The 21,276-nt window shown below is 45.6% G+C and overlaps 1 protein-coding gene across 8 annotated transcripts in view; it reads left to right on the forward strand.

The window, feature by feature from the left end:
- The window catches only part of INPP4B (inositol polyphosphate-4-phosphatase type II B), a 270,717-nt gene extending 251,931 nt beyond the window's left edge, over positions 1-18,786 (forward strand). For 4 of the 8 annotated variants that reach the window (XM_053403297.1, XM_053403299.1, XM_053403298.1 and 1 more), the window contains one exon: positions 14,873-16,547. In XM_053403297.1, the coding sequence (XP_053259272.1) occupies positions 14,873-15,047 (175 nt within the window). In that variant the 3' untranslated portion in view covers positions 15,048-16,547. The other 4 variants (XM_053403294.1, XM_053403300.1, XM_053403296.1 and 1 more) reach the window with 4 other exon arrangements.
- The last annotated feature ends 2,490 nt before the right edge of the window (positions 18,787-21,276 follow it).

Raw genomic sequence — 21,276 nt, forward strand, 5'->3', positions numbered from 1 at the left:
ATTCATATTAATAAAAATTACATGAGCACCCCCATTTGACAGCACACCTGCATAGAAGCCAATGTGTTCCTTGTGAACATAGACACCAATAATGCATGGTAGAAAGCAAATGACACAGAGGACATGGCCATTTGGAAGGTTGCTGGTGTTCTACTTCTTCCTATGGCTGTGCACAATGAATGTTACATTAAACAAAGGACCAAGAAAAGCAATCAGCTTAGCCTAGAACAGATGTGTGTATATATTGTTACGTAACTTATTGATTATGGGCAGGTATGTGGAAGAATTGTGAATTTGGACATATCCCATAGGACCGGCCTAAGCCCAGGCACAAGAAAATAAACTTGGGATATGTTACACAGTAAGTGACACCCATTAGTATTTATGAGCAAATAAAATAAAGATATCATATCCCTGTAGGTAGGCTTAACTGTATGTAAAAAACCCCCGATGTGTTTCTAATTAATAACCTATGTCGAATTAAGGATCCATCATACCCTTCTGAACAGCTGCCTTTCTGGCATGCACTCATTGAAGCCTACCTATATAGATGAAACAATGAAATAGAATATTTGTACCGCAGTAAGAAAATCTGTCTGGATAATACGACACAATTATAATCTAACTTTATAAGCAAACAACGGGGGAGGGGACCTCATCTTACAGAAATGAATTGGAATGAACAGTACATAGATCTCTGAAATATGTTAAATGTAAATAATTTGAAAAATAAGATTTGGATTTGATTTGCTATCCTGCTTTATCACTACCCGAAGGAGTAGCAAAGCGGCTAACATTCTCCTTTCCCTTCCTCCCCCACAACAAACACTCTGTGAGGTGAGTGGGGCTGAGAGACTTCAGAGAAGTGTGACTGGCCCAAGGTCACCCAGCAGCTGCATGTGGAGGAGCGGAGACGCAAACCCGATTCCCCAGATTACGAGTCTATTGCTCTTAACCACTACACCACACTGGCTCTCTTTCTCTCTTTCTCTGATTAGGCTAATGAAGTAATTTCAGAAGACTAGTTTTCTGACTAAAGTCAATGTTTCGATCAGAGCTCCTGCTGAGGCTCATATAAGGGTCTTACATTGGCCCAGTTGAATTTTTGACTCTGTTTTTAACAACTGGCACACATAGACCTTGTCAGAGGCTCAGGAGCAGAAGAGCAGGGGAGAGAGCAGATAGAGAGCGGAGGAGAGGAATCAGAGGGGAGCGTAGGGGAATATGACAGTGGACCGAGAGATTCCATGAGCTTCTCCAGCGAATCAGAAGATTCCCAGGAGAGGGCGCCTATGGTAAGGGCGAGGCGAATCCCAGAGGGGACGATCCATAAACAAGGAACCAGAGGGGAGTCCCAAAGGAGTAGCGGAGGAGTAGGGCCAGTTTCCCCACCAGAGCACAGTGGGGGGGAAGAGTCACGTGAGTCAGGACCATCTTCTCCTCCATCGGGGAGTGGGGAGAAGGAGGGAAGGCCAGGTCCAGCTAGCCTCCCCGAAAGGGGGAGCAGTGACACAAGTGTAACGGTCAGAAGGAAAGTGGGAGGCTGCGCGCGCGCGCCAAGTTCAAATGTGGAGGAGCGCGGGACAGCAGAAAACCCGGATTGGGAGCCAGGTCCTAAAGCCCGAAAGAGGGGGGGGGAGGAGTCGGGAGAATCAGCGTCAGAAGAATCTCGGAGGGCAGAGACTCCGACTAGCAGAAGGACCCAGAGAAAGAAGGAACAGAGGAAAAGGTGGAGTAAAGCTAGAATCTTAAGCTGGTGTCAGGGGGGCGGAGATTCAGATGGGACTTCTGCGGTCTGACGGATAGATGTAGCGTTGCGCGCTGCACGTCTGGAAATGAGACTGAACTTCAATAAAGACTTTTAAACTTGAGCAAGAAGCAGCGTTGGTCTTGTGTGAGCTGGGACCTTGGGCAGCGCTGACAGTAAGTCCCATCTCGTAAAAACTCTGCAAGCTCACGAAGATAGGCAAAGATGACTACAGAGGAAAAAATCAAGCAATTGCAGGAAGCGGTGTCAACGCTCTACGCAGAATTGGCTGCGTCTAAGAAAAAAGAAGGAGAAACAGCTGCGCTCTGCCAGGATCTGCAAGCCAGGTGGGACAAATGGGGAAAGGAGGGGCAGCTGGGAGCCAAGCCGGAGGGAGTTGCCCTCGGGAAAAGGGGGGCAAGCCTGGTGACCCATTTTGACGGGAACCTGCAGCAGTACCCTAACTTCAGAGCAGAAGTAGTTTTCGCGCTCAATTTGCTTCGGAAAGATTTTAGAGATGAGGAGGAGAAAGTGGGTTTCATAATCACTCATCTGCATGGGGAAGCTAAGTCGTGGCTGCGAACCTTGTTACGCGAAAATGACCCCGCCCTCAAAGATTCAAGCGCCTTTATTGGAGCCATGGACGCTTGCTTTAAATCAATGGTGGATGTGGATGTCGCTAGAAGGGAAATGCATGGATTGCGGCAAGGAAAAGCGACAGTGCGCCAGTATCATTCCCGCTTTTTTGGGTTAGTAAATGTGCTGGGCTGGCAGAAGGACTCAGCTGCCGTCAGGGATCTGTTCTGGGAGGGGCTGAATGGAGCCGTGAAAGATGAGCTGGCGAGGGGAGAGAGACCCCAAAATACAACAGAAGTTGTCCAAAGGGCGCTCGCAATTGGGGTGCGCCTGGAAGAACGCCCGTGGAGCAGGGAGCAGGGGGGAAGAGCAAACACGTCAGTTAGAACGACTCCCTTCCTACCCAGAGAGACAGAGTGCGCTCAGTCCACGCCTGCTCTGATGAGGGGGGAGGAGCCAATGGAAATCGGAGGTGCAAGGGCTCAGACAGCAAGCAGAGCCCAAACACCAGGAGCAGTCAAGGCGAAGGCTCCTAGAGGGAGCAGGAAGTGTTACATCTGCGACAGTGCACTGCACATGGCCAAAGAGTGTCCCCAGAGGCTCCAGAAGCACACTGCAGCCTCAGCAACTGTTAAAGGAGCAATTCAGCAGGAGGAGCAGCCCCAGGGAAACGGAGGAGCCTGGTTGGAGACAGAGGCACTGGGGCTCAACCAGGCGAGTCAGTGAAGCAGTCCCCAGAGATTTTGCAGCCCACGGACCCCCTCCCACCCAAACCAGTGGTGCAACTCACTGCATCGCTCCAGCTGCCCGATGGGCTCACCCTGGAGGTCCCTATTACCATTGACTCTGGTAGCAACGCAGACTTTGTAGGGTTGGACTTCGTCAAGCAGCATCGCATAGCACTCCTGCCAGCCACGACGCCCCTAAATGTTGTCACAGTAGATGGCAGGAAGATACTGGGAGGAGAGGTGGTACAGCAGACACCGCCTCTGGTGATGCAAATTGGGAACCACCGTGAAGTCATCAGTTTCAACGTCACTCACCTGTCGGACACGCCCATAGTGTTGGGCATGAGTTGGCTGGATAGGCACAGCCCGGCATTAGCGTGGTACCAGCGGCAATTGACCTTCTGCTCTTCCTACTGCGCAGCGCATTGCATCCAGACCTGCCAGGAAGAGGAGGGGCAAGAGGATGCACCGCAGCTACACCTAGGCATGGTGCAAGCGGTGCCCAACAAGTACAAGGCCTTTTTGGAAGTCTTCTGCGAGAAGGAAGCAGACAAGCTGCCTCCCCACAGACCCTACGACTGCAAGATTGACCTCCTGCCAGGGGCGACGCTGCCGACTGGGAAACTGTACTCCATGTCTGAAGACGAAATGCAAGAACTCCGGGAGTTCATAGATCGCAATTTGAAGCGGGGATTCATCCGGGAATCCAAAGCAGTGGGGGGCAGTCCCGTGTTTTTCGTGAAGAAGAGAGACACGCCCGAACGGAGGCTCATAGTGGATTATAGAATCATCAATTCCAGGACAAAGCCCACAGCATTCCCCATGCCCAAAATTGACGACCTGCTCGCGACGGTGAGGAAGGGGCGGATCTTCACCAAGTTGGATCTACGAGGGGCCTACAACCTTATACGCATGCGGGAGGGCGACGAGTGGAAGACAGCCATGTTTACGCCTTTAGGAACCTATGAATACAGAGTCATGCCGTTTGGTCTCCAAAATGGCTCCCATTGTTTCCAAGCTTTCATGCACCACGTGCTAGCGGGACTCCTCTACAAGAAGTGCGTCTGCTTCTTAGATGATATCCTGATCTTTTCGGACTCGCAGGAGGCGCACGAGGAGGACGTCAAGGAGGTCCTGCAAAGACTACGGGAGCACAGACTTTACGCCAAACTGGAGAAGTGCCAGTTCGACACGACAGAGGTGGATTTCCTGGGCTACAAGCTGTCCGACAAGGGACTTGCCATGGACAGCGCCAAGGTCCGCTCAGTGTTGGACTGGAAGAGCCCGCGCAACCGGAAGGAGGTCCAGAAGTTCGTCGGTTTCGCCAACTTTTATCGCAAGTTCATCAAGGGGTTCGCGAAGGAGACAGCAGCCATCACGGACACCCTCAGCTCCAAGAAGAAGAAGTTCACCTGGACGGACCAGGCGGAGCAGTCCTTTCGGAGGCTCAAGCGTCTCTTCGCGTCCGAAGAACAGCTGCTACACGTAAACCCCAGCAAACCGATGAGGGTTGAAACGGACGCCTCGGACAGAGCGGTGGGGGCGGTCCTGTTGCAGCAAGATCCGCAAGGGGACTGGAGACCGTGCGCATTCTACTCCAGGAAGCTCAGCACGTCGGAGCAGAACTACACCATCTGGGACAGGGAGTTGCTGGCCATTCATGCTGCTTTCAAGGCGTGGCGGCACTTCCTCGTCGGAGCCAGACACACAGTGCAGGTTCGCACGGACCACAAGAACCTGGAGTACTGGCGCACGGCGAAGTTCCTGAACCAGAGACACATCCGCTGGGCGGAGTTCTTTGCAGATTTCGATTTCCGGATAGAATACATCCCGGGAGACAACAACGTCATGGCGGATGCGCTATCCAGGAAGCCGCAGTATCTCGAGGAAGCGGCACCGGCAGCGGCCAAACACATTTTCGCACCAGAGGTGTGGGCGTGCGCTTCAGCCGCAGTGGACCTGGACGCAATCCGTCGTGCGCTACAGGCGGATTCGTTTGCGCAATCCAAGATGGAGGAGGTGCGAAACGGCACAGCGAGGGACGACGAGTTCCAGATACGCGACGGACTACTCCTCCGCAAAGGGGCTCTCTACGTACCGGGAGACGACCTTCGCGCGAGAGTCTTGCAGCAGCTGCACGACGCGCCCAGCGCTGGGCACTTCGGCAAGGACAAGACGGCGGAATTAGTCACCAGGGACTTTTGGTGGCCCAAGGTGCGGGGAGAAGTTGCGGATTACGTTTCCAGGTGTGACACCTGCCAAAGGGCCAAGCCAGTACACAGGAAGCCGGCGGGTCTGCTGGAACCGCTGCAGACGCCGCTCGAACCATGGGAGAAAGTGGCCCTGGACTTTGTTACAGATCTGCCCAGTTCGCGCGGCAAAACAGCGGTACTCGTGGTCGTAGACCTCTTCACCAAGATGGCGCATTTCATTCCGTGCGCGAAGGTGGCCACAGCGGAACAGACCGCCAAGCTGTTCATAGACCACGTTTTCAAAGCTCACGGCCTGCCGCGGTCCATCCTGTCCGACCGGGGTCGCCAATTCATCTCGAACTTTTGGCAGAAGCTGCTGGGCATCCTGAACGTCAAGATCAACTTAGCGTCGGCACGACACCCGCAGACCAACGGACAAGCGGAGAGGGTCAACGCCATCATGCAGCAGTACCTGCGATGCTACGCCAATCAACAGCCCTCGACCTGGGTGGACTACCTACCGCTAGCCGAGTTTGCCTACAACAACACGAAGCACGGGTCTACAGGGGTGACACCGTTCTTCGCCAACAATGGGCGCCACCCCAGAACCTTCCCGGGGTTGGAGACCGAGGCAGAGGGGGAGCCACGGGGGGCAGAGCACTTAGCCGCAGAGTTACAGGAGGTCCATGAGCAACTCCGAAGGCACTTGGAACTCGCGAAACACGCCTACAAGATGCAGGCAGACAGGCACAGGAGGGTTGGGGAAGACATACAGGTAGGGGACTGGGTCTGGTTAGCAGCTCAGGCAGTGCCGGCCAGAACGCTAGCTAAGAGGAAGCTAGGACACAAGCAGCTGGGACCTTACCAGGTCGCGGCACAAATCAATCCAGTGGCCTACCGGTTGACACTCCCGGAGGGCTCCAGAATGCACCCAGTCTTTCACAGGTCAGTGCTCACGCCTTACAGGGCGCCCCACAGGTTTCAGGCGCCAGGGAACGCACCAGCTCCACGTAGCCCATCGCCAACAGGGGAGGGACCACAGAGGGCGACGCCACTCAACGAGGTCACAGAGATTTTGGACTCCAGATGGGGGGAAGAGGGAGTTGAATATCTCCTCGCCAGGGAGGGTACTCCGGCCAGCGCCAACGAGTGGGTGCCTTGCTACGCCGTGGAGGAGCACTATCTCAAAGACGAGTTCCATTCGATCTTCCCACACAGACCCATGCCGGCGGAGTATTTCGACGACTGGCTTTTCACACCCACACTGTCAGCCAGCACGTTCCAAGGTTTCTCCTCAGATGAGGAGCCGACGCCGGGGATGAGCTCCCCGGAGGGGTCGCTCTCGGGGTTTGCCACGGACCGCTCCTATTGGTGGGACACTCAACCAGAAGTGGGGTGGAGCAGGGAACTGCTGAGGGGGCCCTTGCACACAGCCTCACCCGAGGGACCGGGTGGAGAGGAGGACATGGACGTGTGGGGGGAGGATCTTGGTTTTGAGCACGACAGCAGAGAAATGGAAGCAGGGGAAGTCGACGTCGACGAACCCATCGTGTGGGGGCCTGATCCCGCGGGCCGGTTGCACACCAGGGGGAGAGAACAGAAGCCAGCACTCACACCCCCAGCGCTGGAGCACCTGGAACCCACACCCGAAGAGGGGGAGGGGGGAAGGGGGGGCTTCGAGGGGGGGATGGATGTCAGAGGCTCAGGAGCAGAAGAGCAGGGGAGAGAGCAGATAGAGAGCGGAGGAGAGGAATCAGAGGGGAGCGTAGGGGAATATGACAGTGGACCGAGAGATTCCATGAGCTTCTCCAGCGAATCAGAAGATTCCCAGGAGAGGGCGCCTATGGTAAGGGCAAGGCGAATCCCAGAGGGGACGATCCATAAACAAGGAACCAGAGGGGAGTCCCAAAGGAGTAGCGGAGGAGTAGGGCCAGTTTCCCCACCAGAGCACAGTGGGGGGGAAGAGTCACGTGAGTCAGGACCATCTTCTCCTCCATCGGGGAGTGGGGAGAAGGAGGGAAGGCCAGGTCCAGCTAGCCTCCCCGAAAGGGGGAGCAGTGACACAAGTGTAACGGTCAGAAGGAAAGTGGGAGGCTGCGCGCGCGCGCCAAGTTCAAATGTGGAGGAGCGCGGGACAGCAGAAAACCCGGATTGGGAGCCAGGTCCTAAAGCCCGAAAGAGGGGGGGGGAGGAGTCGGGAGAATCAGCGTCAGAAGAATCTCGGAGGGCAGAGACTCCGACTAGCAGAAGGACCCAGAGAAAGAAGGAACAGAGGAAAAGGTGGAGTAAAGCTAGAATCTTAAGCTGGTGTCAGGGGGGCGGAGATTCAGATGGGACTTCTGCGGTCTGACGGATAGATGTAGCGTTGCGCGCTGCACGTCTGGAAATGAGACTGAACTTCAATAAAGACTTTTAAACTTGAGCAAGAAGCAGCGTTGGTCTTGTGTGAGCTGGGACCTTGGGCAGCGCTGACAGACCTAATGCCATATTACAAACTGCTTCTGAAACTTACCTCGTTTCAAAAGCAGTTCTAAGTGAGCCATGGTTTCTGCTGTCCAAGAAACCCAAGAAATCTAAAGCCTCCTTAGACTCCCAGACCTTTGGATTCTAACCATTCTACAATCCACTCACTCTGACGTGGAGGTTCACACTTTCCCTCAGCTTCTTGGGTAATTGGTAGGATCATAGCTGCATAACCAAATTGTAGTTAGCAGCCTGTTCTTTGTTTAGCATTCTTGGGTGAAAGAGAAGGAGAACCGTAACAATAACCACCCCTTCTGACTTGTTATGACCTTTTCTAAAAAAAACTTAAGGAGGAAAGGTCTCCTTAGTGGGGAGATGGTACAAACATTTTTAAACACCAAGAGGTGGGAGGGTGGTGTGTTGGAACTGGAGTTTTTTTGTGGGGGGTTAGGTTATTAACTGGTTCTGCTGTTAGCTCCTTCCCACCCCACCCCACCCATAGTCAATAATACAACAGTGAAAGACTGAGAATCTAGAGTTGACTCCCGCTGTCACCTACCCAAAGATGTGGCCTCTGTTTCAAGAGCAGCTTGGGGCTTGGCATGAGTTGAGGACTGGTTGAGCGAAGTCATCCTGAGGCTTTTCATTTCTTCCTTAAATCCTATAATTATCATGACCTGTTTGATCTTCTGAGAGGTAGAAATTAAATATCCGCATCTCCATCTTTATTTCTCTCCTAAGCTGGTGGTGAGATGGCTTTGATTCTGAAAGTAAAACCAGAAACTTTGAAGTAAGCCCCCAGAATGGGGATTTGGGGTGGGGGGCGATGCTCTGGCTAAGAGCAAGTTCTATAAAGTCAGTAAACAATTCTAAGGATTGTTGAAGAGGCCACGCAAATGGGCGCAGTGATGATAATGACCACAGACAGGAAAAAAACAACTAGATTGTCACTCAGATACATTGATCAAAAGTTCAAACGCTTTTTAAACACCCAGCTTGCTGTTTGGAGCATCTCTTTCTTCCTTGTGGGCACTGGGACCAGCTCCCAATAATTGTGCAGCCAAGCCTTCCTTTTTAGTAGCAGATGAATAGGAGGAGACAGGCATGTCAATTTTCTTTTTCCACTTCCAGTAATACATTCCTCTTCCTTAAAAATCTTTATCCCAATGTCAACATGAAAGACAGGACAAATAAAAACACTTTTGGCTCCTGGGACTCCCCTCGCCAAAGAATTCGACCCAATTGTTTGCCTTCGACCCTGTGTAAAAATAAAAAAAAGGTGAGTCTGACAAGGCACCTTGGGGCTTGCTTCAGTCACTGGTGCTATTTTGGCAGTTCATCTAATTGCAAGCAAGGAAGACAGGAGAAGAAAAACAAAGAACAGTTTGTTGCATTGAAGTCGCATGGCTGGCATCTGAACACCTAAACTGAGAATAGCCAATTGATGCTTATTCTGGCACAGCCAATGGTACTGATTATGGATATGTTAATTGGCTGTTTTTATTGGGAAACTAATAAAAATGATTTTTTTAAAAATCAGTCAATGAGCCCCATTTCCTTGGGAAAGTGGGAAAGTCAAATGTCTGCTTAATATATTCCACTATATTGGTGTTCTTTCCAATGACACCAAACTCTCACTCTCAGAACAACAGACAATGTGTAGCAGGCATATATGGGGAGCTGAAAGAAACAATACCGTTCGCATCAAACCTGGATAAAGTGTGGTTAGTTTCAACTATGCTTGATTAAAACAAACAGTGATTTATGAAGCTGGCTTGATATAGTAAACCACAGCTAAAACTAAACACAGCTTCCAATTTTGACATAATAGCAAACTAAAGTTGTTTGGAAGTACTCACTTCTGTTTTCAGTCTCCCAATGGCTGCACTGGATAAGTTGAGGGGAGAGGGATCAGATCTATGCATGTTCCACATGTTCTGTGTTACATCCAAACCAGGCTACTGAAGCCACACCAGGTAGCATGAAAGGTAGTGGCCACAGGACATTAACTTGATAAACAGTTTGCATTGCAGTTCAAAACAGGCTAGAATCTGGTGTCAGGAATTTGAATTTTCACTGTATTGAAAGGTATTGTCTTAGTTGGCTGCTCTCCTGTCCCTTGGAACCTGACTAGTTATAGTTTGAGTTTTTGAAACTGCTTCAAAGAAAGTAGCTTTCTGTGCTGAGATTTAGAATACCAAGCAGTTTATAAATGTCTGTTTTGATGTGCCTCAATTTTTCTATTAATAATCATGACAAGCAGTAAAATCTTAAAGGAGCTGAATTTCTAAATACACTACAGAATTTCCACTCAAGTATCCTTGGTTTTGCATTGGGAATTCTTTTCACGATTTTCTGTCATCTTTGAAGAGTTATAAAGATTCAGAAATTAATGTCAGATTAGTATTCCATCAGAAATACTTATTTGTACAAGGGCTTCTGCTATTCCATCTCATCCATTGAACCAGCTTTGATCTTGGTCCCTGATTTTAATGACTTTCGTCCACAAGTTATATAATAAGCAGCAGTGTTCTCCTTTTGCTACCTTAATTTCCACTGGTCTAACAGGTAAATGAAAGAACCTGTTATCACTTGTATATATACATGCATTAAAACATATACCCTTCCATTGGGCATCCATTGAACCAAAGTATTGTTGTTAAAAAAACAGCCATGCATACCTGGAATATAGCAGTGACAAAGCAGTAAAGACCTCATTCATCTGATTTTATCATGTACAGAAATATCTAGGTGGGATCTGGGTGATTCGTCTCTTCTGTCAAGACAGGGCTTAGCTGCTGCTGATGTGTAAAATACGATGACAGACATTTTACTCTAAGTGAACTGAATATTTCAGTCATACTCAGTTATATCCATATTAAATCCCATTGATTCCTGTGGGAGATATATACAGGCACACACATACTTCCACTGTCACTCAAACACAGTCATACCAGGCAAAGCATATAATAGCATGATTATAAGGGTATGTTGTAAAGTATATCCTCATAATACTAACACTAATTATGTTAGGTTTATTAATGGTGTTGTATTGACATGTACTGTGGCATCAGCAAATTATCAGATCATTTACTTAATGCTTATATGTTTTGTCATTTTAGAATTAAATGTTACAAGCAATTCAACCAAAATTATTTGGCTGGTGGCCCAAAATTAAGATAAGGAATCTAGACCTGCTGCCTTCCCACCAAATCTTCAACTTCTGTTCTCCCTTCACTTCTAGCCCATGTTATCCCAAACTGCAAAATTCTCTTGGCTATCCTGGCCTCATTTTCTCAGCCTAATGCATACTCTGTCATTCCCCATCAACTTCTTTCATCATTTGTTACTTCAGATCACTCTTTTGTATGCCATCATACACGTGGCCCATCTTCCACTCAGCTTCCCAGTCCTCAGCCTTCATACCTGAATTACACTCCTACATTTCTCCTCTCTCGTCTGCTTTCTGGCAACAGCACAAAATGCCTCCAGTCCCACTTTCTGACTGGCTAAAATTTGTGTCAACTTCCTGTTCCTTTGCTTTCCACTTTAGGCACTGATTTTAGTGGGGAGGGGAAAGTCCTAGGGAGATTGTTTCCTCCCCAACCCCTTCCCATAATGTAGGATTGCCATATTTTAAAGAACAAAAAAGAGGACCCCCTCTCCCCAAACAAAGCTGCCTCTCACAACCCTCCTGCCCTCTGCTTTCCTACCCCGGCCATGTCGCCGCTTGCAAAGGGAAACCTTGCACGCTCACCTGCTGTGCCACAGCTCAGAAGAGGCACGACCCGTCCTTCGCCACTCACTTGCGGTACAACCCCTGAGATCGCAGGCAGGCGTCCATGGAGGAATCCGCCGGGGCCTCTGCACCGGAGCCCAAGGGGCTCTGCTCCTCGCCACCTGGCTTCTCTGCATCAGCCTCCATGTTTATTTATTGCTCCAGGGATTGCAAGGAAATTGCTGCTTCCCCACCTTCAACCACACATGCTTCAGAAGAAAGTGGGAGAGATGCAGTGAAAGCCCCTTGTTCTGGGCAGCGCAGTGCAGCAGGAACCAGACTCACATTCACGGGTCACCCATGGGGCTTCTGTGAGATGCTCCACTTGCCCCACATGCACCAGGTGGTGGCAGCTGCCGCTTCTTGCTTGGCCTTCCCGCTGGAGTTTCCTGGCTTCAAGCCCGGCGTGGAGAACTTGCGCACTCCTCCTGCCACCCCGCTTGGGAAGGCGGCTCTCGCCCGCTCCCATTACGCATCAGTGGGCTCCGGAAGCAGAAACAAAAGAGCCAAACTCTCTCTCTAGCTTCTGCCTGCTGTCGACTCTCTAGCTACCTACGAGTTGAGAGAAGGGACCCCACCCATTTGCTATCTCAGAAAGAGCCACCAGAAAGTTAGAATTAGAAGGGAGCCCAGGCATTTAGCATAACTCGCCCCCCCCTGCTGCCAAAAAAACCTCATAACAATATCCTTCTTACATTCTTCATCAGCCAAGTTGCTTGGCTAGCAAATTCAGTGTCCTTTATTTGGCAGCACATCTTGCAAAACTCAGTATTGTGTGCAGATTAATTGCTGTGGTCATGAATAAATCTGACCAGTATTGAAAACTGCAGTACATTCATTTAGTGACACAGGAGGATATTCACTGGCAGTTCCAGATACTTTCTGCTAGGAAGTTAAGACTGATATTATAAATACAATCTGCAGAACTATTTGGCATTACATAATTCAGCCATTCCCAAGCTGTGCTGACTAGGGCTGAAGGGATTTTTGTACAAAACATCTGGAGGGCACCAGGTTTGGAAAGACTGACCTAATTTCATGTTTTGCAATGGCAGTGTAAGTGGGATGGCTGGTTTTCTTCTTTTTCTCATTTAAAGCCATTACAGCTTAATAAAGATAATTAGTCACCTTATGTGCAATGTGTTAGAAAATACAAGTAGGACCTACAATAAGATGTTTCATAGTTTTCCTCACACCCTAAGAGAGGAGCTCCTGTTTGGGGTTGCAGCCAGTCATGCTCTCCTCCAGGACACTGTAAAGAGCTCAAGCAGACCAAATTCACTTGCCCACTGAAGTTTTCCATTTGTCTTTTTGAATACACAACTTCCCCTGGCTCCTAGAGGTCACCTCTAACACACCATTTTGTTACTTCTGCATGCCTTGGGGCTTGCCTAAGGAGGCAGAAGCCTCCCTCCTGTTTCTCAGCAACTCTGTTTTGGCTCCAATCCTGGTGGCACTGAGTAGCAGAACAGTAATAGAAATGAGAATAGTAATGCAGAAAAGAATCACAGAATCAAAGAATTGCAGAGTCGGAAGGGACTACAAGGGTTATCTAGTCCAACCCCCCTGAAATGCAGGAATATTTTGCCCAACATGGGGCTTGAACCCGCAACCCTGAGATTCAGAGTCTTGTGCTCTACCAACTGACCTAAGGACGCTGTCTCTAATCCTTTTTTTCCCCCATTGCCTTACCCACAATCTAAGCTGGGAAGGGGGAAGGACAAACCGAACCTTTTTCTCACCCTCCAAAATCACCACCTTAATTTTATCAGCAAGGTCTTTCTTTGCTGAGTGGCATGCAAGAATCTGTGGCGCTGACTCTGCAGGGAAGGTTGCCCTAAGTATGGTATCTTCTTGAAAATGTTGAGATCTGTATAAGGTTACACGAGGGCTCTGTTTGTTCCTGTAGGCAGGCAGCACTCTGGGACACAACAGGGAACTGGAGAATGGTGTGCATCCTCTCTTATCTTTGCACTGTTCTACTTGAGCTATACTGCCTTATTCAGGGGGGAGAAAGAGATCTAGGTGGAAATATAGGATGCCCAGTCCCTGACACCTGCAGTTTAAAAAATGATCAGACAGCCAATGACAGGAAAGAACCTGAGACTTTGGAGAGCCACTGTTGCTGTGCGCACACTATAATTTATAGCACATTCTTTCAAAGCACATTCTTTCTCTCAAAGCATTCTGGGCACTGTCATTTGTAATGGTTTTCTGGGAATTGTGAGGAGTAAATGCTCTTTCTGTTTGTGTGCAGTTAAAAAGGTAACATCATTTAGAGCAAATATTCAGATAATTCCTAGAACTCTTCACTATTCCACATTATGGTTAAGTGGCTTGATGACAGAGTTAGGCATCATTTTCATAAACAGACTCAGGGATTTAAAAAAACAACAACTGCTCCCTAGCTTTGCCTCAGTATTGATTTTGCAAATAAATTTACATTTGCTTGATTTCTTTTAACATTAATTTAAAGTTCTTGAAATAACTCCATTGTAGAAAGTACTTATGGAGAACTAACTCCAGGTTTGAGGAACCCTCGTGGAAAGTGCCCTGGGAAGAGCCCCATCTCCTTTAAGCAGCAGTGCTCCAAACAATGCCAGGTAGATGACTCTAGCATTCGTTTAAGTTTCCCACAATGCCCTAGTGATACCACACCAGAGGCATTGTGGGAAATTTGGGGAGTGACCCAACTGCTGGGATTGCCAGGCCTCAGGGATATGGATTTAAAGGGAGTCCTAAGGCACACAGCAGCAGTGGGCCCTACTGGTGTGCTTGGGCCACCGCCACCAAAGGATGCCAAGGGCTGGCAGTTGTCAAGGGATCTTGATAAAGCAGAGACTAAATAGAGGAAAGCCAGGTCATCAGAAGCCGAAAAGTGGAAACCCTTTTGGTGGCTATGACTGGTTTTTGGATCTCCAGTGAGAAAACAAAGCACCATAAATGTGAAAGTTCACCCTCCATTTCAACGCTGGAAGATGCTCTGCATGCATCATTGCATCAGAGCTCTGTGGAGCTTTCCACTGTTCCTCAATGTTTTGAAACCATGCATTTCCCCACTGATTCCACTTCATAGCATTTCAGGCTTGCTCTGTTCCCTTGCATGGGGCTTCCATTAAGAGCTCCCAACCCATGGCTTCATCTTGAATGTGCTAAGAAGTATCTGTGAGAGTTAATTCCCTGCTGGAGGCTTGCTTTTTTCATTCATTTAGAACACCTTTAAATATGTGCGATATTTTCTTATTTGGTATGCAGACTAGCCAAAATAGCTTTATTTAGCATAGATTTGTTTATATTGCGGCCATCTTTGTTGTTGGAATACCTAAGTGTTGCCTTATTCTCCTATTAAATGCTATTTTATTTGTTCCTAACTTCCCCTGTTTAACAGCAGACAAACCCAGGGAGCACTGAATGAGTCGGATGATCCCGAGACAGGCTGTCTAACTGATAACAAGCCAACTTCTCGTCACTTCTACCCTGTCGCCTTGCTCCTTGTCAGCTCGCATTTGCTGGTTGTGTGGCTTATTTTAAGTCTTGCTTTATTATTAGCCAAATATCAGTAAATTTCACTTCTGTCCATTTCTTTTCTATGAACAGCAACAGCTTAAGATTAAAAATTGTGCTGTATGATTTCTACATTTTCAGACCCACAAATTTGACCTCAAGAAGGCAATGTCTTGAACTGTAAAAGATTTTATTTCTATTTCCAGAAATCAAGAAAGCATACTATGCATCAAGTGATTTAATCTGCTTTCTATTCCGAGCAAATCTTTTCACACATTTAGAATGGCCATTATATTAGTGTTTCTTGATCAGATGAGATTTTGCCATTAAATTGGAAGGATCTCTCCTCCCCCCCCCCCACTGCCCGCTTTTTACAAATCTCGTACTTAGGACCAATTCAACTCCTTATGGAGTGATTTTACTGTCTCATTTTTACTTGGGGACCCATTTGCAGAAATCTTCACTTCTTTTCCAGCATGCACAGCCCCACACTTAAACATTGCCAAGGTTTAGCACACCAGAAAGTATGGTTTTAGCTGACATGGGCCCTTTGCCATTTTCACTTGGGGGAGCTCACATCAGACAAAGGGTTTCTTATTTGGAAATGCAGTGGTAAAATTCACATTGCAAAGACAGTCACATGTTTGTCTGTGGTGATTATCAGTCCTTAGTCAAAATATGGGGGGAGGGGGGAATTAAATCTGTACTCATGGAACTCAACCCAAGCTGAATTATTTGGACAGGTCAGTTTGAAAGATTAATTTTCCATGTGCTTTTTTTCATTGTTACTTCCTGATAGGAGTTCCTGTTTTAGCAAATAGTTCACTCTTTTATTTGTTGCGACTAACCCTTTTCTGTCAAGCCGTTCTATGGCACTTGATAAGTTCTGTTTTGTAACAAAATTAACCTGTTTGTAAATGTTGCTTTGGTTGCTTTTGCTTTATATTCATTTAAACAAAAGTTTTGTTTGCGTCTTGATGCACCATGTTGGCTCTTGTGACTTTTGTCCTGTGTATGAATGAGCATCATTATTTTGAAAGCAGAGAGTTGTTGGATCAGGCTATTGGAAAGCCATTTTCTATTTCCTTCATTGCAAAGCTAAACAGAATGAAAATAAGACAAAGATGGAAGTTTCCTTTACAAATCTGTAGGGCCAGACTTAATTAAAAATGCCTTATTCCTAGAACCTGCACACCTAAGGCTACATGTGAACTCTGACATGTACAACAGAAGCAAAACAAAGCGAATCTGAAAAAAAAGTTATTAAAGAATTTTTAGAAGCAAATATATTTCTAAGGGTAGAGTAAAATATATCGTAAAGTATTTAATCAAACCACAGTGAGAGATAAATATATATAAATATATATATATATATATATATATATAAAACCCACACTCTACTTCTAAGGGCAATAACTGTATTGGGCCTGGCCTTGGATCTAATTTTGTAAGATGTATCATCACTTGTGGAAAATATATTGTAGAATTGAATCTCCATTATTTTTACTTCAATTGTTGCTGAAACTCTGCAATGTACAAATAAAACATATTTATTTATTTATTGTTTCACGCAGTTGTCTTTTTTCCCTCCCTTTTCACCAGAGAAGGATGCCGCATAGAGAATGTACTGAAGAATATCAAATGCAGAAAGTATGCTTTCAACATGATACAGCTGATGGCTTTCCCAAAGTTCTACCGACCACCAGAGGGAACATATGGAAAAGCTGACACCTAAGCTTTAGACACAACACAAAAAAGGCTGTGTGTGCAGGATCACACACCTGTGCTCATTAGTTAACACAAAATTGCTTTGTGCGTGTCACAGATTGGGCATACATGAGAGGGAAAATACCTAGGTTCTCCCCCAACTGTACTGTCAATCAAAAGGAAACATCAATAAAATATGGTAGATTGAGTGCTCTGGCAACCAGCTGTTTGATAAATAAAAGCCGAATAATAATAATAATAATAATAATAATGTAGGCTGCATTTCATAAGCCCACCAGAATTAAAGGTTTGGTCACTAGTCAGATAGAAGGCCAAATGTTGAGTCAGTAGGGGTCACTCTGAGCCTGGACTTGAAAATAAATCCCACTTCTATACAAAGCAACATTGAATTGCCTAAGATACTGTCTACTGGGTTAAGGGCAAAGCTAAGGTGCTGCTCAGCTGTGGTGATAAAACCCATGATACGTTTAGAAAAGGAATGTTAATATTGGTGACCTTGCATTAGTAAATATTTGCTGCATTTCTGGATAAACTTTGCAGTTCCAGCTACATACATTGTTAATGCAACAACAAAAAACTAAGTTAACACACTGGTCTAAGCCTTGGGCTTTAAGCCATGTAATGTATTACAGTTGCCTTGAAATCAGGATCTGGGGTTTTACCTGCCATTCTCAGTGGTGTTAAGCGACAACCTGTGTAAGTAATTATGAGACAAGGATGGCCACTGGAGTCTGTCCATAGTTGTCAACCTTCCCTTTTTTTGTGGGAAATTCCCTTATTCCAGCGCCATTTCCCGCTGCTTGTCCCCGGGACAGGTGAGGCTGCTGATCCCTTATTTTCAAATCTGAAAGTTGACAGCTATGAGTCTGTCCTCTGTGCACTCTGAAAGTACCAAGAGGGAAAGGAGATTCAACTAGTGGTTATAATAAATGTTTGTATGTAAATGACAGTGATAATAATTTAATAATTGTAACCTGCAGAATCAAAACGATCAGGGTAAAGAACCTGTAACCTATTGCCGTGCGGTTAAAGCTATATAAAAGGCTAAGGCCAAAGAACAACTCTTCAATCTGAAATATATCACTTGTGAATGTTAATATGAAACCTAAAGGAGAGTGCCATTTTCAAATCAAATGTAAATACTACCCCAATATAAGTTTTACATTTGAATGGAAAGGGCTGGGAATTGGGGGGGGGGTAAATAGATAAGAACAATTTAATAAAATTAAGATATGTTGCTATAAAGATGATCAGTGAGTTTAGGCAGATTGTACTACTGCATTAAATCTCAGCCTTTGAAACAATGAGGTCTCATTGTATGTACATTTCCACTGTTCTACTGGCAAATAAGAGCAACGACAGCCTGGGCAGGAAGATAAGTTTTAAACAGCTGAAAGTACTAGAGAACTTCAGCAAAATGGATTGGATCCAGACTTAAATTAGATGTGTGTAACTTAAGTCCTGCTAGTTAAGTCCCGCTAAACTCATTCCCATTGATTTTAATAGCTCTAAGCATGACTAAATCTTTATCCAACCCAACATTCTTACCACAGTCAAAACTTTGCAAAGGCACAAATATTGTTGTGAAAAGTGGTAGAGTATCAACACACAAGCAATAAACTTTTCATTTCAGTGGTGTATAAATCTGTGTTTGTATTTTCACTATAAAGCAGCTGCATATTGAAAGGTGCACTGCTGACCAGTGAATCCGTATTGTCATAAATAAATTTGTATAATGCTTTCAGAAATGTTTGCTCTGTGAAAACTGCTTTGAGGATTTGAGAATATGGGTTCTCAGAAGCATTATCTCTAGCAATGCTGTGTTAAAATGCCATCTGGCATCCCACTTTTGTTAATATTTATGTGATTAGTCCCACTGAATTTAATATGTTTCAAACAATTTGCTTACTTAAAATAATCATGAATTAATTAGGAGTGAAGACAATTCCTTGGCAATACAGTATCTTATTGCACACGTTGGTGTCATGTAGCAAAGAAACAAACCAAAATATAAAGAATAACTAAATGTGAACATTAAAATAATAATAATAATACAGTATGTCAGTAAGCATCTGACATGTCAGTATTACCTACTGAAAATTTAGCTTTCTGGAATAATTAAGACATGAAGGAAAAAATGTATTGTGGCTGAATTTTGTTGTAAGATGTAAATTATTCTAAAGCAATAGCAACACATACTTTAATCAGAAATAGTTCTGGCTCAAGTCCACAAAGGATTAAGTCCAGGAAACCTTTTCCTTTTTTGGCGTGAGAAATTTTAATGGCCAGAAGTACCGGTATAATCCCCCAAGGAAGGTCACCACAGTTGAAGTGAGTGGGAGCTAGTAAAGAATGCTATTTTCCATTCATTTCAGTTTCCTCCCAGATCTTTAGTACTGATGAGGGCAGGTGGAGGCTAAAACAGCATATCTCTCTTGCGACAATTGTGTTTGGTGTAACACCTAAATCATGTTGCTGCTATAAGTAAATCAAAGTCTGGACTGATTATTTTTAGAAGTTTCATCACTGAAGTTTCAGGTGTCTTTCAGAAGAAAGGTAGCAGGTTGGCAGTTTGCCTCTGGAAAAGTATAATACTTCAGGGACTTATTCTTTAATGCTAAATTTTGTAGAAAAATAGGAGAAATTCTGTGAACAGCAGGAAAAATCATGAATGCAGGAAAGTGCCAAATATAGTGCATTTTAACTTATGCTCCAGAACACAATGCTACTGAGTTAGCATATACAACTGGCTGACATTTTTAAATTATTTAATACTATATAGAATTTTCTGCATGCTTAAGACCACTGGTTTCTGGAGTGCTTTACAGCCCTAATGAATGTGTGTTTACAGCACTTCCAGTGCCATTAGACTTTGCTTGACCCTTATGTATTATTTCTTTGGCTATTTTTTAAAAACCCACATTTGGGCATTTCCAGTTGCCCAAACAATATTTTTAATATTTTAGCATACTTTAAAAGGGAAGAATGGCACATATCCATAGGTCAGCGGTTGTGGGAAAACAGTGTGCTGTCTTGAGACTATTTTTAAAGTAATGAGGTTTTTTTTCTGTCTTTCCCCTCTGTGTTTCTTTAATCTCATGGCATATGAGCCACCTTTCATTCTATGCTACCAAAGTCTCAAAGAACCATGATTATTTGTTCTCTGCATACAAATGTAGAATGCAATTTTGTAAGCTGCCTTGTAAGAAGTTGTCCTAAAAGGCACAGGAGATTATATATGTGATTATGCTGTAATCTTCTGAGTAAAATGGAGGCCACAACGAATGATCTATTACATGCATAGGCAACCTTTGGCCCTCCAGATGTTTTGGACTACAATCAGTGGCGTAGCGTGGGTTGTCAGCACCCGGGGCAAGGCAAGTAATTTGCGCCCCCTAACCCGTGGATTTGCACCCCCAACCCGTGGATTTGCACCCCCTAACCCTAACCCCCAGATGTTGCGCCCGGTGCGGCCGGCCCCCCCTGCACCACCCACGCTACGCCACTGACTACAATTCCCAGCATCCCTGACCACTGGTGCTGTTAGCTAGAGTTCATGGGAGTTGTAGGCCGAAACATCTGGAGGGCCGAAGGTTACCTAGGCCTGATCTATTACATCCAAGAAAAGTTTGTTCACAGGTGGCCACAGGTCAATGAACTGCACTGCAATTCCATGTCCCCCCCAAAGACAATGATTTGTGTTTCCTCAAACATCACTCCTGCATAAACCCCATTCATTTGAATGAAGATTGTGCAAAAGCAGTAATCATTTGCATTACCTTTACAGCATTTGTTTCTACTGCGAAACATTTTGGATAAAGTCCACAAGTTTGAACTAGGTTTTGGAGCACAGGCCCAAAGTATATTTGATAGTATTGCCTCTTCTTCAACTGAATTGGGCAGCAGTCTTTTTTTGTTTTTTGCTTTTATGCATGCATGTACTGTACTTTTGTTTTTATCATTTTGGCTATTGGTTTAAGAACTGCAGGTATTGTTATGTGTAAGCCATATCCATTGTATATTTTGTGTGTGTGTTGTGCATGTATTTTTATTTAAATAAATTTGTCTTATTTTTCATACACTTGACTTTCTGTGTTTGAATTGTTTCCATCATCATAAAACATGCAGCATGAAAGGATCAGATCCTGAGAAGTGCTATAAATATCTTCTGTCGCTTGAAGTGACTTTGTAAATCTCAACAGGTCAGACAGTTAAGAAAAGCCCTTTGAAAACTGACTTGGCTTAAGGTTCCCAGCTTATGATCCATATACATATACTGTATATATTAGAACAGGGCTAATAAATTGGTAGCTTTTGTGTTTGTGTTACAGTAAACATTATTTTTCAATATGGATCAGATAAAGTCAATATTGCTTTGTTAGAATGAATTCACAAATAAATACATTGCCCACATTGATGAATTAAGTCACGTGATAAATTTGCATGTCTGGAACAGCTATTACTGGTGAAAGACAACAGAGTTTTCACATTGTCTCATATACCAGTAATCTCTTTCAGCAGGAGGCATTCACGTTTTCAACATGAAATGCATCAAGCATA

The sequence above is a fragment of the Podarcis raffonei genome, chromosome 9 (assembly GCF_027172205.1).
Source record: "Podarcis raffonei isolate rPodRaf1 chromosome 9, rPodRaf1.pri, whole genome shotgun sequence".
Classification (NCBI taxonomy): Eukaryota; Metazoa; Chordata; class Lepidosauria; order Squamata; family Lacertidae; genus Podarcis; species Podarcis raffonei.